General features: G+C 39.4%; 1 protein-coding gene across 7 annotated transcripts in view; it reads left to right on the top strand.

The window, feature by feature from the left end:
- The first annotated feature begins 289 nt into the window (after positions 1-289).
- The window catches only part of dclk2a (doublecortin-like kinase 2a), a 39,186-nt gene continuing 13,677 nt past the window's right edge, over positions 290-25,798 (top strand). For 5 of the 7 annotated variants that reach the window (XR_003807461.2, XM_020628763.3, XM_029276220.2 and 2 more), the window contains exons 1-5: positions 290-1,169; positions 5,123-5,460; positions 21,034-21,163; positions 23,114-23,206; positions 23,715-23,765. Coding sequence is in view for 6 of the 7 variants with exons in the window: in XM_020628763.3 (XP_020484419.2) it covers positions 764-1,169; positions 5,123-5,460; positions 21,034-21,163; positions 23,114-23,206; positions 23,715-23,765 (1,018 nt within the window). In the remaining variant the exon portion in view is untranslated. The remainder of the gene's footprint in view (positions 1,170-5,122; positions 5,461-21,033; positions 21,164-23,113; positions 23,207-23,714; positions 23,766-25,798) is intronic. The other 2 variants (XM_020628767.3, XM_029276218.2) reach the window with 1 other exon arrangement.

Below are 25,798 nucleotides of genomic sequence, written 5' to 3'. Positions count from 1 at the left end.
ATAGCCAAATATTACTGGTTCTTTTATAATCTTACAAAGTTTTGTGTAATACTAAATGTGTAATAATAACCCCTTTTTGTCGACCCAATTATTTACAGACTTTGGGTATAGACCTACCAAACTTTATCTGCAGTTTGAATGCCTTTTAGGTCACTGAGGCCATTGTTTTCAGCCCCTGAATTCATTATAGGAACAATAGAGAGCATTAGGACCCTGAGGCAGAGAAGGCTTCCCCCTCTCTCATTATCCATGGATTTGACAGCTTGAGCGAGCGACCAGTCAGAGAGAGGATGTGATGTGGAGAAGGAGGCGGTTTATTACAGGATTATTTTGCGTTACGCCGAAGTTTTGTGAAAATTCTCGTTTGTTTGAAAGCCAGCGACAGGTCCACTGCAATGTCTGCCAAACACAGCTGCTCATTATTGGACACATTTTCAACCGGGTAATCCAGAGTTTTGCGTTTGGATTACTATACATTTCTGCTCCTGCTGTGTTTTGTAGCTTGACAAATCTATTCAAAGTATCTTCCAGGACCGGATCACTTGCTGTGGACCTAAATGTTACTTCTCGAGTTGGTCCTTATTTGGGAGATTGTTTGACTAGCCGGTGAAGTTAGTCTCACTGTGGAGGCTGGAGACGCACACGTGTTATTATCCCATTTTCTCCGTTTGGGAAACATTTATTCTTCAGCACTGTCCGGATAAAAGTTGTGTTTTTTTTTTCTCTGTTAGAGATTTGATACATACAGAGACAAGGTAGAAACATGTCGCTAAGCAGAAGCATTGAATTTGAACACTTCGAGGAACGGGAGAAACCGCACCGGACTCCGAGGACCAACTCTGGCTCCGGGTGCCACTCCGGCAGCAGAGGCAACGGTCTGGTCCCCAGCCCTGCGCACAGTGCGCACTGTAGTTTCTACCGCACACGCACTCTGCAGTCCCTCACCTCTGAGAAAAAAGCCAAAAAAGTGCGCTTTTATCGCAATGGGGACAGATATTTTAAAGGTCTGGTGTATGCTGTGTCTAACGACCGGTTCAGGTCTCTGGATGCTCTGCTCATGGAGCTCACAAGGTCTCTGTCCGACAATGTCAACCTTCCTCAGGGAGTTCGCATGTTATACACGCTGGATGGATGCAGGAAAATCGCCAGTCTGGATGAGTTAGTCGAGGGTAAGGTTGATGATGGATGTAGCAACAACTTTGTGACCACAAATCATGAAAGAATGTCAATACGGGTTTATATTGATGATGGATAATGTGCATTGATGCGGACATCCATTGATTTCATAAAAGCGAGATTTTGCTCTGATAATTGGCTAAATACCTCCATGTAGATTTACAATAGCAAAGCCTTTGGCAGAAGTTTATAAGGTCAAAGCAGTTCCACATTTAATGGCTGGCACACAATGGCTCTTAAACTGCGGTGTACTTTGTTTTTATAACATGTTGCCAATAAAAAAAAAAAGTTCTCTCTGCCAGACAAAAGATTACTTATGGATCATTTCTCCTTTTTAGTTAAGAGAACTATACTGTACTTGTATCCCAAGAAAATATACAGTATAACTGATGCAATGCAGAGCATCATCTGGCATCATTCACATTATCTTCCTCACTGACATAACTGCTCTGACATGTTTGACCCAGTGTCATGCATAGAAGAGGACCCCTCTCAGTGCAGATTTAGCTTCTAACATGCTCCTGCTAATGTGCGTCAGCATGCATTGATTTCACTCTCTTTTCATTCCCTCCCCTCTTTAGCATGTATTAGTGGGCTCAGTTTGTGTGGGTCTGAAATTGCCTTGTGTACCTTTTTTAAGTGTGATTCTGCGTGGGACTGAATGTGTGATGAATGTGTGTGTTGTTGAAGGGTTGATTGCCTGTTAAAGTCTTTTTTTTAAAAATGATATCACCCCTGGGCTTTAGGGATGGGAGTTTCCATCCCCCATCCACTATCTGTGCATCACTTAAAGTATGAGGGAGGAAATAATGGGGTTTAACACAGGAAATTGTATTATAATTTGGAAACTAATATGATAGATAAAGCCAACATTTATGTGCCATGAATTAGATTTTAAGATAACATCTGCTAAATATTTAGTTTATAGTTGTTGTTTTTTAGGTAAATCACTAACTGACTTCTTGTGACCTCCTTGCATACCTTTTTAAACATGAGGCTACTGCTCTGCCACAAAAAAACCTAGAATCACTGACCTCTTTTTGCAGGCATTATTCACATATACTGCTCCATTTTCATCCTAACGTCCTCCCAAAACTTTAGAAATGCTACACTCATTTCCCCTGCCCCTCTCCCTCGAGTGACGGGGGAGATTTAGGCCAGAGTGTGATCTAAATTGTGTAGCATCATGAGAGTAGCAAGATGTGCAGAAGGTGTTTTGGTGCACTGGATCTAGTACACAGAGCATTCTGTCAGTGTCCTTACATGTACAGACTTTTTTGATTTTGATGCATTCAATATGAACTAAGAAGTACTCACCAGAGCACTAATAGTGCTTTCACAAGTATTCAGGTTTATTAAAATCTGACTTAACCTCATACTGTCAATGCCCAGTGATCTTAACCGACACACATGCAAGTCATGAACATGGGAACCTCTCAGGAGGGTTTTTGCAGAATAGCTCGATAAAAGCTTCAACTGAAATGTATTTTTATGGGAAATTCTGGGAAATTCACTGACCTAACTGTGGACAGTTGTTGCACTTTTGCCTGCACTATTATTAGTCTAATGTATGATGGGTGTATGTTATGGGTCATCCTTGGTAACATGGATGTTATCTCGAGCTGTCATATTTTGCTTTCATAGTGAGTAAACCTTTTGTACCTTGAGGTTCTCAGTTGAAATTACATACAAACCATTTGCTCTGTGGTTGTGTTTCATGGCAGGTACTAGTGTAGGCACTAGTGTCTTGTCCCTGTTTACTCATCTAATGGAAAGAGCAAGGGAACATTACTGCGCAGCTCAGCAGTCTGCCTCCATTGATTGAGTCCTGCTGGGGCTCTTTTGTGTGGAAACCCAATAAGCACCTCTCACATGTGTGCCTCATATGGCTGAATGGGATTACTGCGCAAACCAGTCTACTTGAACCTTTTAACCACGGGGTTGGGGGGGCGGAGTAGTGAGCCATGCTGTTAACAGCTGAGTTGTAAGTGTTCTGCTTGTTGTTCTACAAAGTGAAGTTCTTTATCTTTTTGCCAAGTTGCAGTATAGTTAGTCATAAAACAAAGTCTCTGCCCTTTTTGGCTCATCATTGATGTAAGTGTTGTGTCTGCCTTCGAACCATATACATCACATAGAGCAGTATATGTCAGTTTCTGTTTGAGAAGACCTGTTTTGTTAAGAAAAATCACTGGCACAAGGCATTTTAACCTTACTTCTAAAGACCAGTGCCTTGGCCTTTTCTATTCTTTTTTCAAGATTTGCTCTCGCCCTCTACCAAAGAGCACCTTCTTTTTGTACTATTAATAGTTCTCCAGTAATAAGCAGCATTGTCTTGTGTGTTGTTCATTTTAGAGCATTTGTGAATTCACAGTGTACTCGGAAAGCAATTTGGAATGAGTCTTGGGTGGCTGATCTAGGAATGGTGAAATACTTGTCAAGGTCCTGAGAAAACCTGCTGTTTCTGGATTTTGTTGCTTCTGACGTCTCCTAAGGGTAGACTATTAAAATATGAACTCATTCTTAAAAGAGTAATTGTTTTGGGGGGGTTATCTGGAGAGAAGAAAAAAAGTTGCACACAGTTGTGAATACCTGTCTAATTAGTTGTGGTTAAAGGGGTATGGCTCCAGGATAACACTGAGCTGCAGTTTGAATATGCTCATTCATCTTCGTTGGACTTGTACTTTCGATTTTAGAGCCACTCTGTGTTCACTCAATACATTTTAAAGTTATGGCTGTGTTAATGTAAATACTAAACCGATCGTATGCTGGTCATACTTTTTAAATGTCGTACTACAATGGTAGATCAGTTATCATGAAAAAATAATTCTGGTAATGCTGATAATGTGTCGATATATCAGAACTATTTTATGTTCCTTATTTACTTTACATTACTTGGGGTTTGCTTACAGCTGTGCCACCACTGCAGTAAAAGCAGCTGAACTGGTTAGACAGCTCTATTAATGTTGACCTCATCTGTCGTCCACACGAGGACAGCGGGGGGGGGGGGGGTGATCGGGGCTCCCCTCACAACACAGACGAATGTTGCACCTGAGAGCCCTGCACCTCAGGGAATCGACTTGTCACCAGTCACCATCTGAGGGCATTTCAGTGTTCTGGCTTTGCCCCCCTCCCCCCAGATAAATGACAGACCCAGTTGTATTTTGATTCAAATGCAGGCATCTCTCATTCCCCCCAGCTGTCGCCCAGCCTTTTAATTAGCCTCTGGTTAATTGCAGGCTTAATAAAGGCATCTATCATGGGATATGCTGTCTCATATGGCCTTCTTACTCTGCAGCTCCTTTCGTTTGTCTTGACAAATATTACATAAAAAGAAGAGAGATGTTTTTTTTTCTCTAGCTGGTTAACTATCCAGAAAGAAAATGGATATAGAATTTAGAGTAAAGGAGCTGTCAGGTTTCTTGTGTTTGTGGACACTTAAATACTTCTGTGATGAATATTGTATGAAAGGAAAGTAACCAACACTTCCCACTTTCCCTCACTTTTAAATTCGTCATCCAACATTCGGCCTCCAAAACAATCCCCAGACATTCTTGCCGTGGTTTTCATTTACCGGCCAAGCCCATGGACTTGTCACATGACTCTCATTCTTGAGGGGAAACATTTGCGTGTTAACTGTTCAAAAGGAATGCTGACAGATAAAACAAAACGCTTTGCCTTGGAGGACGGCCAATGCAGCAGCTCAACAGCTGAAAAGGGAGAGAGGAGAGTGTAAAACTGGCCTGGCCTTTCAATGTGCCTTTTTGTTGTAGCTGAGGAATGTTAACTCTTTCTGGCTTTTGGATGCAGTATTTCATGGCACATAAACTATGTTAAGGAGGATTATTGTGAAGCATATGTTTACAATATTTCAGTTCAGTCTTTTTAGAGATAAAGTGAGGAAGAGAGACATATTTTTACTGACAGTTCTCTGATCTCTAATCTACAGGTGAAAGCTACGTGTGTGCCTCAAACGAATCCTTTCGACGTGTGGACTATACCAAGAATGTCCACCCCAACTGGGCAGTGTGCAGCAAGACCGGCACATCCCGCTCCCTCTCCTCTCTCTTCCCGCTGAAGAATGAGCTGCTGCGTGAGTCCAAGGAGTACATCAAACCCAAACTGGTCACAGTCATCCGCAGTGGTGTCAAACCTCGTAAGGCAGTGCGGATACTTCTCAACAAGAAGACGGCGCACTCCTTCGAGCAGGTGCTTACTGACATCACAGATGCAATCAAGTTGGACTCAGGAGCTGTGAGGAGACTGTACACTTTGGAGGGCAAGCAGGTGAGTCTTTCATAATGCATACATTCCAAATTATAAACTTGTGCAAAACCAGCCTGTGAAACAAGTTTTTTTTTTTCCCCACAATATTTGAACTAATTGACTAAAAATGACTTGAGATGACAGTTTGCTGGAATTAACAGTATTGTTCTCAGTCTCAGTGAGATTTGATTATGTGAATATAAAAACCAGATGGATCTGCTGTGCTGAGCTTTATAGCCAAATGTTGTATCTTGTATTTATAGGCTTCTGCTGTGTCAGCAGTTTGGGTAATTACATCTCGTTTAATCATCCATACATAATTACACGCCACGATTATTTCAACAAGACACTAATGAATACATTTAAAAGTTCAGCGCTTTGGTTGAACCTATTAGTATGGTTTCCTCCCTACCTCTTCTACGTCTTTAAATCCAAGTGAGGCTGTTTTTACTCAAATTCTATCCATCTGGGACACAGGTACATTTACATTTTTATCTTAAAATCCCATGGTGTGATGAGATGAGTTGAGCTCAAACACATGGTGCCCCTGATCGAGAAGATTTATATGACGCCTCATCTGAAGAAGTCTAACAATAATTATCATGAATTATCATGGCTCATTTGTCAGTTTCCTGAAGCAGTTGAAGCACATGATTATGATGTAAATAAATGTCCGAAGCTATATTGGGTTGTTGTGGAAATCCATACATTTACAATTTTAATTTAAAAAAAATGATTATCTGTTAATGTGTCAAAAACAAACAAAACTCTCCCAAAGCCAATGTAGAAGCCAATGAATATGTCAGTCATTGTCTTGAGTGTCAAAAGGCATGAACTCAAATCAAATGTTTCTGTGACATATATCTGGTTTCTATGACTCGGCCCTGCTCCAAGCACTTCTGAAATAGCACAGATGAGGCTGTGTTTACTCATAAAACAAAAAAGGGGGGGGGGACAGAACTTTTTAGAAAGGGAATACAACATCAACTTCGTCCCCTCTATTTGAGTAGATGGGGTTTTTTTAAGCGGGATGTACTTTGCATATTTCTTAAGACACTGGTTTAAATTACCAACTTCATAATAAATAAATCACAATTGGGCTTTAGTTTAATTTAGTCCAAAACTACACCAAAAATGAATTCACACTTAGTTGAAAATAGTTTATAATGTGAGAAAGATTCTTGAAGAATTGCCTGTCTTGTGAGAATCCCAAACCAGCTGATGTTTGTTCCCTGTTTGAAGACAGGAGTCTTTCTAGACTGGACAGTCGAGACAAGTGACTCATGAGAATGGTTATAACCTCTGACAGGGTGAACCAAGCATCCATCCTGTCAAACCAGTACAGAGCAGTACAGTGCAGCACACTTTCTAATGCATTCGAAGGATTATAAAGTTGTATCAAGTATTGCATGAAGTATCTTGTTAATTTTCATGATCCTAGTTTTCCTATATTCTATCCCGATTCCAGCCATGATTCAAGCCATGATTCCATCTGTGATTCCACCAATGATTACATCCACCCATGATTCCATCTATGATTCCCATGATTCTATCCATCTATCCAGCAGTCCACCTTCAGATGATTAATGTCTACAGTAATGTAATGATCAGTGTTCTACATGGTGTCAACAAATGCTCATGTCTTTTACAGTAACGTCTTTTGGATTAAATTCAAAAGGTTCCATTTTGATAATGAAAATAGAGGTCGATTGTAAAAGTCAGCTGTTGGCTAATACATCATCGTCAGTATAGATGATAATGTATGACCCTTTTACTGCATTAATTCCATACAGAGACACATGATGCATGTTCAACCTTTATTGAACAAGGAAGTCACATTGATACCGAAATCTCTTTTACAAGTGCTATATAGCCAAGACAGGGTCAAATAGAAATATACAACACAAATATTTATATATATATATAACTTCATTATAATAACAATCAAGCACTTTTTGTTTATTTTATGCGCAGAGCTTCAGATAAAAAAGTATTATAACTATTTGTGAAACCCTTAGCTTAACTTGCATTGAAACTTATTCCAACATCCTGTTCCTAAATGGTGTCTTTACAGACAAAGGACTGCTTTTTATAAATTAAATGCTTTTTAATAAATCAAAACCATAACATGCTTAGATTATTTTTGTTTAATTCTCTTTAATACAACCTTTACTTGAGAGTTATTGTACATACACTCTTACAAAAATCTCTTGGTTAAGGGTGAATAACTTTATTACAGGTGGTTTAAATGATCTTCAGCATCTGTTAGAAAGCACCCAAAATAATTCAGTTCCATCTGCCAATAGAACAATGGAGACAAACAAAGGAGGCAGCAGACAATGTCAGATTCACTCTTCTAGTCTCACCCTCTTGTCTTCAACAGGCCTGTTAAAGGATTTAACTAATTTAGATGATAAACTCATTAAGCTTGTAACTTAATCCTGAAACCAGAGCAGGACCTGACAATATCCTGTCAAAGAAGGCAGTAACTTCTTTCTTTCACATCGGTTGAAGAAATGAAATATGTCTTAATACTGACTACTTTGAGAATTAAAGGAAAACATTTTAGCTCTAATCTTTTCACTTTCTCCTGCCCTCCAATCAAAAACCTTGCTCTAACCTTCCCGGACCACTCTGAGTGTTGAACTAAAGATCTCTTTCAACATTGTCACTATCTTGTGAAATTAACATGTTTCAAGAGTTTATTTGACTAAACAATCACAGACATTTTTTTAGCCTGTGAAGGAACATATTCTCAAGGTTCATCTAAAGATTTCATAATCATCCAATTGTTGTACAACCAGAAGATAGATACCAATTTTGAGCAAATCCACAGTAAAATGAACATACAGTACAGTAGATTGGAGGTGAGGAAAAAAAACCATGCTGTCCCTCACACCAGCACCTTGCTATCATCATTTTTGAAAATGACATTTCATCAGTCTGAAACAACCCAAAACACAGAACCTTGTGTAAATCTCAGTCAACAACCTTTGATTTCCATTTTTTTTTAAATCCTAGGTTTAGGTCCCAATGTTTCGATTTAGAAATGGTCAAAGATATCAATGTTTTATTACAGGAGCATCAAATTATAACACAACCATTTAAACATAGCCTTATAAAAGTAAGGCCCCCATCTTAGTCACTCATACACCCAGAAACACACAAACACACACTTCCCAAATGCCTTCCAGCAGCATCCTGCCATCTGCTCCTCCAAAATCCAATCACAGGTCCCAGCCACCCGGTCTTGCAGGCACTTCAGCCCCCTCCCACTGATGCACACATACACACGCACAAACAACGTTTCACACAAGCACTAAGAGGCCCCTCCTGTGGGGCCCTTGCCACCACCGGATAATTAGACCTAAAGGCTGGAAGGGAGGGTTATAGTACAGCTGTCAGGTGTGTGTGTTTGTGTGTGTTCGTATTCAAGGACGTGCACGTGATGAGTGAGTGTGCTTACAAAATACGTCTCTGTCCACTCTCTCTTTCCTCAAATCAAAGCTGCTCTTCAGACTGAATGTTAATTGTAGCTGTTGGTTATCAGGGCCAGCAGAATCAGCTGCTGCCTTTCAGAGAAAGCCCTGTTTTACATCTCAAAGCTGACTGGGCAGGCGGAAAATAAGGTCTCCCTGTTTTTTATTGTTTAATTGATGCATTCATTAGTTTGGGGGACACTTTGCAGTCCAGCACTCGCTAAGTTGTCTTATTTATGTAGACATCCTTTGGAAAAGATTTAGGGATCCTACTTACTGGACACAGAGAAGAAGATCCATGTTATAAAGCAAAAGTATTGATTTGTAGGGAGAGGAGAGGAGTTTAGCCCTGGTTATTTTCTTATCTTAACAAAACTGGCCACTCAGGGATGTGCAGATGTCTGATTGACAAGTTTCAGAGTGTAAAGATTTCTATTATCCCATACAAACTGCTGACAACCACTCCTGTCAACCATTATTACAGACAAAATGTATTTCACATTTGATAATTAGTATCAGTGTTTTGAAAAGTTTAGAGACTGTCCTCTTTGACACACTAAGAGTTTGACAGACCAAGGGATAGAAAGGATGAAACACTGATTTCTGTATTATACCAACCGCATCTGTTTCTGAGTGGCAGTAATAGGTTCACACACAGCACTACAAGTTTGAATTATGACTAAAGTCAGTGTCTGCTCTATTAAGAGAAAGTCTGTAGAGTCAAGAGAAAGTCTCCTATATTATGAGAACAATTTTTTTGGGGGGAAATAGATCTAGTCAAGGGTTTCTTTTATTATTTTACCCTATATAGCCCTTAGTGCCCTCTGACCCGGACATCTGAAGAAAGAAAGGAAAGTCAGTCAGTGAAAGATACTGCTATTAACATATTAATGATGAATGTGGAACATACAGATAAGAAGAAATCCCATTTTTCCCATGGATTTATCAGTTGGTGGTGTGAGTAAAATATATTTGTCAATATCTTTGACAAATGTTGAGGGATAAACAATACTTGCATTCTTATGCACAATCAAACAATACTGGTTTATAATGATTTTTCAAGCCTTCCTGTCTAAGACCTTAACTTGAGTTTCTTCCAATCCATTGTAAGCCTTTTGCTATAAAGTAAATAATTTTGATGACTTCAGTTGATGACTATTCTAAAAGATATTAAAAGTATTCTAACTTAGCACCATATACACTAAACATATTATTATTTAAGGGCCAAATGTCACTGCTAAAGATGGCAATGTAGACTTGTGTACAAACTGTCGTACATTCAGATGCATTAACAAAGAGTATGAAATTGTGCTAAGAACAGTAGCCCTGCCTTCTTGAGCGTCTCATGTGATCCTGCAGAAATATGTTGAATGAGTGCTTGTTTTACTGAACATTGTCATCAGTTTTACATATTTATCATGTGTACTACAGCATTAGTTCTAACATTTTTTCCCCCCCAAAATAAATCTTTAGGGATAAAACCTGGTTCTTTCCTCTGAGAACATAATGGCTTACAGCTTAGAGAAATCAAATATTGCATTTCTCGATCACTCTCTGTGATCCTCTCCTACATCTTCCTGAAATATTTGTGTGTTTCACAATCCTTGTCCCTTGGTGATGTTATTGGGATGACAGTCATTCTGCTTGTTAACCAGGGGCTGAAAACTGACAGTTACCATGTAAACTGCTGAGCTGAAGGGGCTGAAATACTGTGATCTCTAAAGACCCTCTCCGTACACACAGCGAGCTGAGGAATGAGGGAGGAAATGAGACTCTGCACTGATAATTGGACAGTTTGCTCAGATGTAATGTTTTGTTTACATCTTTGTAGTAATTTGTTGGCTGTGCTACCCTCCATAATGAATAGGCGAAACAGTTACAGAAACCTGCATAAACAGCATTGGTATACAAAGAAAAGTTATGCAGTTTCAGTTATATAAAACTAAATAATGGGTACATGTACTGTACAGAGAAAAAAATGAAGGTCACTTTGAGGTTCTCCACACTGCAGCAGGGCACAAATAATTTCAAGCTGTGGGGAGAGTCAGCAGGCAGGCAGTCTGGGAATACTCCAAATAAACTCTGCTTCAAGTGTTCTGAAGATACGAGTTGTACTCCTTTAAACTGATATGGAAAAAATCAGACACTTGTGTATTATTACTTTCTTTTTCCTCTGTGATCAGTTCGGTTTAATGTCACAACAGATACAATTATTTGTAGTTTCTGACAATCTTTTCATATTAGAGAGCAATTTATGAGGCTTTTTTTTTGCATGGGACTGAAAGAACAACAGTGGACTAGCTTACCTCCATTTGGTAGTGGAGTGGTCTCTGAAGCGGCCACAGGCCCTCCCACCGAGTGAGCCTGTAACCGCTTCAGAGACCACTCCACTACCAAACGGAGGCAGTCCACTGTTGTTCTTTCGGTAATTTGTCCATGCTACAGGCCACCTTGTATTACCCAACATTACCCGACACACAGTGAGCACGCCAGCTTACATTCAGACCTTAACTAACTGATGAAAAAGCTGCAAATAAACAGAGCTAACTGCATTTCCAGAATGTTGTGTTCATTTAGGTTCAGTTAAACATACTTTATGCCCTAAGAGAAATTAAGCTACCATCCATATTTAAACAAACATTATAATGATGAATACAAATCTGTGAAGCCTAAGCTATTTACAGTTAGCAGAGAAAGCAGAGGGTTTGAAGGATGATTACTTTGACAAACAGATTTTATGAACTGAATGCAATGAAGCGAGCAATATTTCATTTTGGGGTTAGTTCCATAGACGTGAATGTTCAATCCTGGTTCTTCTTTTAAGTTAAAAGTTTTCCTCATTCTTCATTCGAATTCATTCTCAGCAGCTTTATAATTACATTCACAGTAGAGGAACTGGTAGTAGTAGAACAATAAAATACTTTCCGTTTTGATAACTGCTCCATATAAAGAGTGAATCATTGATCACCAGAATGAGATTAATATAACAGCTACAGTAGCTAGCTGATAGTGAATGGATTTCTGGGTTTTGGGGGCATACACATGCTTATGAGAGGATGTGCAGATTTTAGGTTAGCATGACGCTAATGCACTTTGGCATCATTTCACACGACATGCTCCAATACTCTAAACTGGCCCACGTCTCACAGTATAGGCTACGTGTGTTAGCACGGGCTAGTTGCACTTCTATCTCCTGCCAGCAGTTACAGAGTTTGCATTCATTAGGTTGTCTTGACCTTACTCTGTTCCAAATTGATGAGGATGATATGTTGTAATCTGTGTACCCCCCTGGCAGGATAGGGCCACATGCTGGTAGTTATACACGGATTGATAAAACTGTCAATCTATCTGACTAGCTGGGGTCAGTGCTACATGAAGGCCCCATCTGATTTTCAGACATGAGCTGTTTTCAGGGCCAAGTCTGGATTAAAAACCACCATTTAGGTCAACAGCTATCAAATTTGCATGCCCGTCTATTGTTCTGTACCATTATTAGCATACAGCACCATCTGACAGCACACAACAGTAAAGTGACACAATTCAACCAGGAATAATCCTGGCTAGATTCAGTGATGTGCTTTTATTCACTCAGGGATCTTGATGATTCACTCCTCTGCTCAATTTCTGACAATTGTATTCAAAATAAAACAACTAATACTACTGATGCTTCTATTCCTTGTACACATAAGACACCTATATTCTATATTTTTCAATATATCCCCTGTTTCCATGAAGTTTTTTCCCCTTTATTCAGGGCTCAAGGAAGAACAGAGGAGGTAGCATACATTATAAAATGTATAAAGCCCTCATTTGGAGATAAACACAGACAATTCTAGAACCCCTAATTATAGTAACAGATGGCTTATAAATTATCTTGCTCCCTACCTACCCTGATGTTCAACACAAACAAAGTTCTTTGTTTTTTCTTTTGCCTGTTTCACATTTCATCCGTGTTGGCATGATACTCTGCATTGACAAAGAGGAAAACAAAAAGCCGGAGGATGACACAGAGCAGGGGGGTGTTTGGGGAGGACACGGGGCTGTCGGCTGTGCAGAACGTGTGGAGGCCACAGACAGGGAGGGCAGCCATTGTGTCCTGTGTGATCTCAACCTCTTGTTTTGTTGTCTTTGTCCAAGACTGGCGCTCATTCATTCTTTTCAGCAGGCCTTTGGCTGACATCACACCATGGGTAGCCAACGTTCAAACCCCAGCCCACACACTATTGTTTGTCTACTTCAGTTTAATCATCCTTGCAAGCCCAGATTGCCTCAGCAAGTTTTGGCAGATTGATTGGATGAATGTCTTTGCACAGGGCAGACTGTGAGCTGTGTGTCTAAGTGATCGCAACAACTGTAGCATGCTTCTGATACTGATGCTGGAGTTTCATGTGCACATCAAACAGTTTATATTCTTTGAGTTGTGTTAAGGGTGGAACTCCTGCAGGCTGACTTTAGAGTGTTGATGTTAATGCTAGTAGACTGCTTTTATTTCATTCTTTTTTTAATAGTTAAACCATGAGTTATAACATTCTAGGAAATATGAATGTCTGTCTTTGAAGAATTCTGCTGAAACTGCATTTTAACATTTTAGCCTTTATTGCATAGCAGCCACTTTAGTGTATGTGAGTAATATTGTAAGAGTGAAAATGGGATATGCAAATAAGTTAGAAACATATGTTTATTATGTTCTTTCTTCATGCAGACATAACTTTAGTATGTTCTTAAATGATTGCTATAATGTTTACAGCTAAGTGTTTACAGTAATGTTAATATCCTGTTATTCGGTAGGGCACCTAGTGGGCGCTGTTCAGGCAGGCGTGAGCTGTGTAGTGGGGGAAGAGAAATGAGGAGAAGAGAGGTGGTGGAATGTACCGTGCGTCAGAGAAGCTGACTAAAGTTATGAGAAAGACCCAGAAAGTGTTTGGACTGATTTATTCCTTCACGTACACCCACGTTGCTTACAATATTGTTGTTTTTTAAATTTAAAACTTAGCATTATTGTAATCGGCAACAAAACACATTTTATGCTTCTCCAGTGGATCTCTCTGCACCTCTGCAACTCTGCATGTCTCTCTCTCTAAATGAGCTGGGTATCTTGCTGAGGCTCATTTGGGCTTAAATTTAATGTGTGCATGTTCAGGCTTATTCTCTCACCATCTTCATTCCTTCTTGTACAGCTCAATTTTGGTATAAGAGCTCTGTGCTCAATGACATTCAGGCACCCTGAGGTTACATACTTCAGTTACTCTTTTTCTCTATATGTCAGTATGACTTAGGAGGAGATTAAGAGAAGAAGACTACTGGTTTACTGGCTGGTGTGTAAATGGAGTTGTCGTAAATAGGAATACAAATGTAGGGACATTTCCAATTTTGAATGTACAGTATGATTCCTTGGTCATAGACTCCCTAATCAATTAGTATTTGGTCTTTGAATATTCCTTATCAATAAGGAAATGTGGCTAAGTGTATCATATTTCTTCAGTGCCTTCAGTAGAAATCCTTTTTGTTGGTTCTTTAACTTCTGCTTGCTTGCAGCTGAGATACAGAGCAACTTGAATTGTAAGTAGTTAGTAGTGAGTGTTTAATACAGCTTATGTAGTGAGTTAATAATGTGATTAGATTTCTCGTTGCTCGTTTTTTTTCCGCCACCACTTCGTCTATGCAGATCCACGTGCCTAAGAATTACCGCTCTGATCCTGAGGAATTAAACAGCCCCTTGAAGTAGCTTGGGTCTGTGAGTGAGAGAGTTCAAACACAGTTAACAACCCAGCTGGCTTTAGTCTAAGCATTGCCCTAACAAACTTAATAGGCATCCAGCTGCAAGTAACAGTTTAAGAGCTTGTGTAAAGAATACATATCTAGCTTCTTTTTCTTAATAACAGCAGGAGGGCTGTAAAGGCTGACCTTCCCCAAGGCAAGAGGTGGAGTTATTAATCTTTCCGTCTCTGTTTTTCCATCTTTCCTTCAGGACTACATCCACCTTTTTCATTTATCATTTGGCTCAGGATGATGAGTAGCAAAGAGGGGTTTGGAGATAATGGGCTGTAAACTGCTAATGGTTACAGTGATAATTAAAACCAGCACAAGAGAGCTTTTACTTTCTTGTAAGACTTTTATTTGGCCAATGGAAGACAAAATATTCCCCCTAAAATCATAGTTCAATGCATTGTGTTATTATGTGTGTGCGTGTGCGTGTGTGTACAACAGTCAATGGAAACCAAAATCATCAAACCATTCAATGCTGGATTAAAAATCACACCGAAAAGTTAAGAATGAAAAATGAAATCACAGGCTGATCAAATTAGCAAAAAATGTTATCACAGCAACTCATAATGTGAGTTAGTGGTGTGTATGGCTCCCATGTTCCTTGGTTGAGTTGAGTCGGCAGATTGTGTCCTGGGGATCTCTTCCTATCAGTGAGCCCATTGACAGTCTGTGATGAATCTTGGCGGCATTGGCTGCATAACGTCCCATAGGTGCTCAACGGGATTAAGGTTCAGGGTGAGAAAAGGGCCAGTCAATGACATCAATGCCTTTGTTATCCAGGTACTTCCACACATGCTGGGCTTTGTCAGCAAAACCTTCTTGCGACCTCATGTATGCATGTGCCATTCTGGAGCAGCTGGACTACCTGTGATTGGCCAGCATGTATTACTTCATGCAACCAGTTGTGACAATGATTGTAGCAGAACACAAAACTATAGAGAAGAATCACTCAGGAAGGATCAAGAGAGAGTCATTTTCTATGACTACCACATACAAAACCATTCCCTGTTTTGGGGGTTTTTCCTGCTTCTGCCTCTCCATTGAACCTGTTGTCACTTTCATTTGCAAATAAAGCAGCTCAGTTCACGAGCGCTTCCTAAATGGTCGGACTGATATCCTTGAAATTTATATTTTAAAAGGAAAATGTAAAAAAATAAGAAAATAAGGTAAAGTTAAAAAATTTGGAAGTATCACATTAGAACACACATCTGAATGTAAATATTTTGAATTTCCTCCTGATGAGTTTATGACTTTATGATAAAACAGGCTGTCAACAAGTAAAATATTTGTCGTGATCTTGGATATTCCACTTACTTTATTTTGATACTATCTATGCACCCATACTTTTATTCCTCGGTTGCCCAGAGTGGCAGGGCAGAATGTACAGCAGACAGGACAGAGGACAGAGACAGATGATGAGAGCAAGAGAAGGTCAGACATGAGAATTGGGGGGAGGGGTTCACATCTTTGAGGGCAAACTTTAGTTTACCCTTAAGATACGTCATCCAGCCAAAACAAAACCCTGTGGACAGTTCATGTCACTTATTGGCTGAGACAAGCTGAGACTAGCGGGACAGAGCTGGCAATGAAGTGCCACTGGCTGTTTTTCCTGCCAGCGGTTGATAGGAGCAAAGAGAAACATTTACAATGCAGTCTGACACTCTAACTTTTATCCTTTGCTCCAAATAACCTTATTTTGAGGTTATGCTGTGTTCAAGCGAGACACATTTTTCACAGTTTTAACATCTTTCATTTCATTCCTTATTTAAAGTCTACATATTTTTAAGTTTTAAGTTTTGTATTTTGTATTGTTTACATTTTTACATAATTAAAGATAATTAATTGGATTTGCACAATTTTATATTGTGACTTCATTTGAAATAATCAAACAGGCACGTAACGTTTCACTGAGATGCAGACTATAAAAAATTGAGCTTTGTTGGATATGGCAATAAGAAACTGTAACAGCTGGAGACTGGTGCAGTGGAGTAAGCAATCAATCTGCTAGTACCTGCAGGGAGTAGCTGGAGGGATCAAATAATAACCAACAGAGGTGACGTTATGAACGAGTGTGAGCTTGGCATGTTATTAAAACCATTTCACCATCACCATTAATTCCTATGACTGGTGAGTGGAACTGGTGACTAGCTGATACCAATCAGGAACTAAAATACAATACTTAGTTTATATGTCCCTAAAGGACCTTCATGCAGGTTCTTCATATAATTATTATAACTAAAGCCTGACTGATATTTGATTGGATACAAATAGTGATACAACAGGGGAATAATTCATTGAATACCCATGCTGCAGACAGTGCTGAGGGTGTTGTAAAATATGGATTTGGAACCTGCTCTGCTGGCCTACATGACACCATTTTTAAAATCATCTCAAACGTTCTTCATTATGTATTTGGTAAAAAAAAGTTCTTATATGAAGTATCTTATAGAAACAATTTGTTCCTGTGATAGGTAATGTTGACTGAACAATTAATCAGGCTCTAATTTATTTTATTAACAGCTGGGTGCAGTCAGAAGAGTGCCACACCTAACAGAGATGTAATATAGTCTACATGAGAACAATCTAAAGAAATGTTCTACATCAATGCAGCTGGATGAAACGTTCAAGAAAACTTTTCTGACAAGCAAAGTTATGAGTTAAAGTCTGAGCACTGCCATGTTTTTTCTGATTTTTTGCTGTGCATCCTTTCAACTTTCTTAATATACTGTGCGTTAAATGGTTAGATGATGTACATTTGTAATATTTTCCACACTGACAAGACTTCCCCTCATGACCTTAATACTAGTCTATGAGATCCAGAAATGAATAATAGCCAGTACATCTTAAAAGTACCATTCCAAAAATGTTAATCAAAGTAACACTATAGTTATATAGATAGGGTAATAAAAAATAATTTCTAACCACTTGACCTCTTTTATTACGGCCTTTTTATACCAATGTCCATACAGGCACCATTTGTCCCTCCCCCCCGCCCCCGTCTCCTGGATGTCACAGGCCAGCTGAAAAGTACTTCATCACAGGGCACAGCAGTGCTAGCCCCGCAGAGAGATGTGTGTGTAGGGGCGAAAGTAAATGAGAGTACAGCCAGGGGCCTTCTGGACAAAGATAAATATAATAGTCCAGCCTCGAGTTCCTTTTCTTCACAGTGGGCATGTTGCCTCGGGTGGTGCAGGGACAAGTATGTCCAGGAGCCAAAGTAAGATAATAGGGTGGAGGGCTGTTGGAGTGTAGATTTAAATTGGACTTCAAATTAAAATGAGGAAATTAAATTGAGTTTGCCATTTTGTGGGAATGAGCTTATTTGCTTTCTGGTCTTAAGTGAGATAGGAAAGTATGTACTAATGTAACTGTCTTTTATATTGGAAGATACAGCCAGGAAATGTATAGCTTAGCTCAGCTTGGCCCAAAAAACAGAAGGAAACAGTTACTATGGCTCCGTCAGTGACCTCTACTAGCACCTCTTGCTCACTAAATGTCATGTTAAGTCATTTTTTAAGTCTGTAAAACAACACAAAACCACATATCTGTAAAAACAACATATAAACATGAATTGAATGCCGATTTAGTGCTGGGCTAAATCAGTTAACAAATTACGTTCATGCTCCAATATGAATTTCAAGTCAGTCAGACAGAGCCATGCTGTTTTCCCAGGTTTGCTATCTTGTGTATAGATAGCTGACCAGCTGCTAATATTTAACAAACTAATGTTGAATTGGTATCAATCTTTAGTCCGATGCTCTGTCAGAAAGCCAACCAGTTTAATCCTAACCCTTTATTTCCTAAGATGTCAATTTATATTTCTGAGGTGTCCCCAAAGTCCTCTGGCTGCTGATGTCATCACACTTGGTGGTATCCCTGCCAGGGGACAGTGCTCTCTTCAGCAGTCCCTCTGTCACTATCTCACATTGGTTGTCCGTCAACACGGCCTGCTGAGTGGGTGGAAAAATACAGGAAGGCGTTATCATCAATAACATCTATGCTCACTAGAGAGAGCAGTGTGTGGATTAGAGAGAGAGAGAGAGAGAGAGAGAGAGAGAGAGAGAGAGAGAGAGAGAGAGAGAGAGAGAGAGAGAGAGAGAGAGAGAGAGAGAGAGAGAGAGAGAGAGAGAGAGAGAGAGAGAGAGAGAGAGAGAGAGAGAGAGAGAGAGAGAGAGAGAGAGATCTCTGAGAAATATTATCTAATATCTGGATATATTAGTCTCTCACTTTAATAGCACAGTCAATTTTTGACACATACAACGGGCTACCGTGTGGGCTGTTACTATGGTGATTCTAACACCTCTGCCCTGACAGTATGGTGTGGCGATCAGCTGCCAAGTCCCAGAGTCAGAGCTTCATCTAAAGAATGGCAATCACTCCAGCTATGCCAAACCTTTAATACTCTGCCACACCTCAGTGTGAACATAGATTACACTGACATTTTTCTAATGCTTCGTATATGTTGCCAAATGAAGAGGCCTTCAGTTTGTCTCAAAGGTTGGACACATGAATCCTTTTGTGATTATTTATTTGACTATAATTTCTACTGCATCCTGTTTCATGTTAAGTTCATGCTGTCTGAATGTAGGACAAGCAGTAGTGTCATTTGAAGTATCTTATTCATGATTATTATTATTGATAATAATAATAATAATAAAAATAATAGTAATTAATTTGTTTCTCTGGCCTGCAGTTATTTTTTTGTGTAAACTATGCAAATATTGAGGTTGCAATATTTCACTCCTGCTTCACTTCTGTTTTCTTTTCTCTCTCGTTTCGTTTCTTCTTTGTATTGTGGAGTTAATTGTGCTTTTCACTTAGCTTTTCTGGACCACTAGTTCTTCTGATACCATGTAACACATGCGCGCACACACACACACACACACACACACACACACACACACACACACACACACACACACACACACACTCCCCCACGGTGTCAGCCCCCATTCTCTGCCAGAGGATCCATCTGTCTACGATCTTCAGCCATCCCCAACGCCTCCTCCTTGTTCTTGTGTGTGTGTGTGTGTGTGTGTGTGTGTGTGTGTGTGTGTGTGTGTGTGTGTGTGTGTGTGTGTGTGTGTGTGTGTGTGTGTGTGTGTGTGTGTGTGTGTGTGTGTGTGTGTGTGTGTGTGTGTGTGTGTGTGTGTGTGTGTGTGTGTGTGTGTGTGTGGCATGCACATACAGTTCATATGCCTGCCAGTGTGTGCGAACACATGTGTTAGGTACGGGGGCGGGATAATGAACAGTTTCTTTTCTTTTTTTTTACCTCCCTTGTCTTCCTACTTGTCCACCTACAGCAACAGAGGGATAATCTGTGTGTGTGTGAGTGTGTGTGTTGTGTAGGCACAACTCACTGTAGTTTTGAAGTAACTGCTGTTTCTGTCTCCAAGGGAGGGATAGTGGGCGTGGAAAGAAAAGTGTTGAATCTGCAGTGAAAATGACGCTTACAATGTGAGACAGGACAGAAAAAAGACAAGACAAATGTCCCTGCAGCACAAACACTTACTGTACTGCTGTCCTCTCATGATTGTGCATTGACTCTGCAGTATTCTGGATGTCAGGGTGTTCTGACCTTGTCTTGTCGGTACTAGACTCAAACACATGCAGAGTCATACAACCTCACTGTACCACGTGCATCACACAGACTGATTTGATTGGCCTACTTACTGTAAATGAGGATTGGAGTGAAGCAATTATTTCACATCCAAAAATACCACAGTCACATGTGCAGCTTAAACATATTGAGCAAAATGACAGTATGCAAACCAAAGCAGAAACATGTAGAAGCAGTGGACCTGACAGGAAAACTGGTAAATGAGAATCCATCATTAATGCCTTATCAGACAAACTGGTAACAATGATAAGAACACAACCCTTGAGGTAGCTACTAGCATTGTATTTCACTTTAAATATTATAGTATTGTACTTTTATGTCAGTATTCCTGAGGTTGCAAAGCACTAAGTTGTTTAGTGAGATTATTTTGTAGGAATGTGTGTTGTGTTGCAGTGTGTAAGTTCATGTTTAAGGCCACTATACATGAATCTGGACTATGACTCCTTTCATAGGTATAATCTCTAAATGCACTGTGGTATGTGTGACCAGTTGATTAAGTAGTAATAGTCTTAAACTGTACATAGCTGTATGAAAGAACTAAAAAACTCAAAATTAAAATTCATCATGCAGAACTGTCACAGAGCATCAGTGTAACTATTGTAATGCTGCTTTTCTCTTCTGTTTCTTTAAAACAGCATCTGCATTTTAAACAAGTACATGCCTATTGTGCCATCGAGAATAAATTTGACATTTTCCGTAACACCTGCCTCCTTGTCCTTCTTCCTTCAGATTACCTGCCTGCAGGACTTCTTTGGGAACGATGACGTATTCATAGCATGTGGCCCTGAGAAGCACCGCTATGCCCAGGATGACTTTCTGTTGGATCAGAGCGGTAAGGCTTCCACAGCCTTTATGACTGGTAGGCCTGACTAAGACTAACTTAACATTCGTCGTGGTGTTTGTGTGTGTCCTTCCCTCACCGTTCTGTCCTCATTAGTGCTTGCAGAACTCTTTTCCTTGCAGACGTTTACAGGGAGGAAGGAAATGTGTGTATTATACTGTTTATATTTTTCCTTTTTTTTCCTCTGTCTTTCTTATTTTATTCAGAACTTTCATATTTTACTTATATCTGTGTACACCTTTGTGTTCATGTTCTGCACACAGCATATTGTACACACTCCCTGTTGGATACCACTTTATCTTGAGGAAAAGCCACACAAAGTTCCCTTTCACACAGGCAGGATTTGACCTGTTTAAACCAGCAAGTTCATTCACTGTCAAATCTGTGCATAACTTCCGCCAACACCAACAACCTTGTGGGAAGGAAGAAGTTTATTATAGTAACAGTTCAAAGTATTGGCATCCTGTGTGTACTTTTGTGTTGTTTTTTCAGGTTAGCTAACAACAGGGAAGCCTATCCGAACACACACTGTGTTAACTGTTGCTGAGCATGAGTGATGGTGGTTTGATCGTATTCTTAGAGTCTGTAGAGTCTGTTCCACTTACAGTCCTGTGCTCTACATTTAAGAAGTAGGACTTTGAAAGAGTAAAAAAAAAAAAAAAAAAGGCGCACAGTACTCTCTGATGGAGTTACGGATGCTGCTCTTTCTTTTTGCAAAATAGGTCCAGTCCATACAAACATTGAATGAAAAAAAACAACAGGAATGCAGGAATGCTGACATGCATCTTAGTTTTTTACTAAATTTTTAGTATTGTAAGAAATATTCAGATGTAAAAATGCAGCTTAACAAAAAGAAAAAAGAAAAAGAAACCTAAAGCTGAGCATATATGAACTTTTTTAAATGGAATATTCTAATTACACATTAATATGCTCGTTTCCGGTTGTTGCAGTAAAAAGTTTATTCAGTCAGGGTCTCATATGTACACCATACAACATGCCAGATGTCGAGCCTCTTTTAATCAGTGAAATATGTGTCTGGTGCTAAATAGCTTGGAGAACACATTAAGAATGCCCTGTGGTTGAGTTTTCTTTTTCATGTGTGTTGTTTCATTACCGCCTCCACCCTCATTAACACCGTCCTGACAAGTTAACCACAAGCATCATTACAACATCTGCTCCTACTGCACACAAATACACAACTAAAACCCCCCAAAAAAGCAGTGGCATTGCAGCAAACACCAGGAAAAAAAAACAAAGCTTGTGAATTGATATTTATGTGACCCTTGTTTGCAATGTTTAGTTCATTTTATTTACCAGTACATTATCTACATTATCCACACACTATTATATAAGCCGTTGTTATTGCTATGCCAGAGATAGTAATGGATGACAGACTGTGTATCAAATAAAGTTAGGGATTCATTTTTAGATTATGAGCAACCACAATGACTGCTGAATGTGTTTTTGCTAACTGCTCTTAAGAATGTAGGTGTTGAAGGGGTGCAAAGTTTGGCTTGTTAGGGGGAAATAAGAAATGAAAAAAGTTGCACTATCCAAAAAAAAAAAAAAAAAAAAAAAAAGCATCCTTTCCCTGTCAGAACAGAGAAGTAAGATATCCACTGGATACACTAACTAAAGAAGTATTCATTTAGTATTTGGACCAGAACTTTTGTCAAGCATTTTCAAGTAATATGTGTGTGTCACTGTGTGAAAATGTAGCTTAGCCCTAACTTGATCACAATATCAGCTACCTTATTCGTTCCTCCATGCTTTTAAAAAAAAATCTGTTTAATACTCTCTGCTGTGTTTCTTTGTGTACACAGAATTCAATAAACCATGCCACATACAAATATTCTCACATCCCTCTGCAGCTTGTTTGCTGAACTGTGGCATATTAACTCTGTGTGAGAAAAAGACAAAAGAACGATAATATATACAATGTTGACCTGGAGTCTGTTTTGTTCCCAGAATGCAGAGTGGTGAAGTCATCACACAGTCGGTCCACTACTCCAAACAGGACAGCTAAGAGTCCTTCACGACGCAGCAAGTCCCCTGGTGCAGGTAAGAAACACAACTTTTATGCACGTGCAATGAATAGTTTAGAATCATAGTCCAGTTAAATTACTGTAATATATATGTTTTAAATTGATAATAAACTAGCTAGTTGAAAAAAGTATTGCAATGTATTACATCAGTAATGTGAAAATGTTTTCCACAAATATAGCTTTGCTTTTATCTGATCTGACAGTTAAGAACTTAAGTACATTTCTGTCTGACAGGCTGAGTGAAAAGGGGCTTTCTATTTGCTGCCTCATCTTAAAGCTTTGACAAGTGACTAAGCAATTTGTATGCTGCATTGAGCTATGGTGGCATTATGCTGAGTAATGAGTGTCCTCCAAACCGTTACATAATGTTTAAAGAGGAGTTATGTTAGAGGTTGTCCCTTTATAGTATTACAGTCTAAGTTCAGCCTTGAATGTTTAAAAGTATGTCATTATCAGATTGTCTTTATATTTCTCTGACTGTTATCTCTTTGTTTCTTTTCTGTTTCTGCTTTCTGACACTGCAGTAAGACACACGGTCCATTACAGCACCAGCCAGTCTCCAATCAAATCCCCAGGTGAGGCCGGGTGTTGGTGTCATGCGGTTTTAGAAAGCAGAACTCCTGCCAAATCAATTTACAAAGTAAATCAGGATACAGTTTAAGAGTAAACCAAGTAAACCATCCTCTTACCTGAATATGGGGGTTTAAAGGTTGCTACTCGAGCATTGTCAGTCAGTTTAAAGTCTTCTTTTCTTTTTCTACCTCTAACGTACAGGCCAGAAGTTAGCATGCTACCTTGCTAACAAATTAAGTTACATGCTTACATTGTGAAACATTCTGTACTTAACCGTAGCATTTTAACAACTTAGCTGCAAGAACTATAGTTATAGTCAGCAAACAAAGCCTCCTTTATGTATAGAACAGAATTGTGAAAACTTCAACAGTGTATCTACTTTAAATTTTTTAATTAGCTGCGGTTAAAGCTATCACATCTGGGGTGCCGGAAGCATAGTGGTGAGTGCACGTGCCCCATGTGCGGAGGCTGGTTCTTCCAGGCGGGCGGCCTAGGTTCAAATCTGACCTGTGGCTCCTCTTCTGCATGCCATTCCCCTCTCTCTCTCTCCCACCAATTTCTGACTCTGTCCACTGTCCTATCTCTAAAATAAAAGCATTAAAAGCCAAAAAATAAACCTTAAAAAAAAAAAAAAATAGTCACAAGTAGTTGCACTTAAGAACTGAAGTCGTTCAAAACGTATTGTCTAAAAGTTAGTAGTCGGAGCAACAGATGTCAAAGTGCAGATGTACCATGAAACAGGGAGCTTTCCTGTTCCTATGGGTAATGGTGCTCTCCATTTACCTCGAATCTCAGCGCTGGGAATTCTCCCAAGTTAACCGTGTTCCAGTAACAAGTTGGTAACAAGTCGTACAGGCAACACTGACGCCTCCTGGAGTACCTTTGTTTTGTTAGCTAATAAAAGGCTATAACAACAAACTACATCATAGTTTGCGTGCAAAAATAACATGACAACAAGTGCACAGATAGAACTTGCATGATACTATCGGTGTGATTATTTTAATTACACAAAAAGAGGAATAAGTTGCCAGTAAACACAATAGTTACAGCTTAAACGTTACTGAATTTGCATGCAGCAGCCGTGTTGAATATGAACTTGGGGTTACTAAAGGGTCTCAGGTTTCTAAGTTGGCATTCCGACTACAGGGAGCGTGCCTAATGACGGCTACTCAGAATTTCCATTTTCCAAGATTAAACGGAACGCACCCTTACAACATAGGTGTCAACACATCCTTTCCACATTTTACATTTATAATCCTCCTCCTCATAATTCTAAATGTTCAGATATCAAATGAGCCTGATGCCTAAACTAGGCAAGGTTTCATAAGTGGCTCTCACCCCCCTGTCCCTCTGGCACAGACAAGACCACAAGATGCCATTTATTATACTCACAGCTTCCTAATTTGAAAGCCAGCTGCTGCAGAATCCAATCATTCAAAGAAGTTCACTGATAAGACTCACCATTTAGCTTTTAATTAAATTCTGCTCTAACCGACCAGTTAAATCACAAGCCTTTTCATCTGTAGCAGCTGAGGTGCTCCGAAGTTAAACTAAACTTTTACAACATTAAAGCCTGATGAAATGTACTGTAGAATATTTGAGTTATTCTGAAATATTGCTTCAAAACTTCCTAAAACAAAATAACTTATAGATAAATACCCAGAGAGAAAAGTAAATGAGGGATTTTTTTTTTTTTAAAGATTGTAGGATGAAACAAAAACTCTGAAATAGAAGTGCAAAGACGCAGCCTGTAGGCAGTGTGAGAAGATTCTCAACAGCTCAGCTGGGTTTATGCAGAGGAAGAGACGTTTAAGTTTGACGCATTATGTCTCTATGTTTGTGCCAGGAACCGAGGGAGAGTGAGGCAGAAATAGTCTGTGCGTTAGAAAGCGAATCACTCAAACAAAAGAAGCTCTCACCCCTGCTGAGTGCCTTTATACCTTGTGTTACACACACATACTGTATAATGAGGATGACTTGCTATACAGTAGCACCCAGGAAGTCATTTGTTGCCAGGATAGTGACACCAACACCA

The sequence above is a fragment of the Labrus bergylta genome, chromosome 1 (assembly GCF_963930695.1).
Source record: "Labrus bergylta chromosome 1, fLabBer1.1, whole genome shotgun sequence".
NCBI classification, from domain to species: domain Eukaryota; kingdom Metazoa; phylum Chordata; class Actinopteri; order Labriformes; family Labridae; genus Labrus; species Labrus bergylta.
Note: the sequence above shows the minus strand (reverse complement) of the source record. Positions and strands in the feature narration are given on the sequence as shown.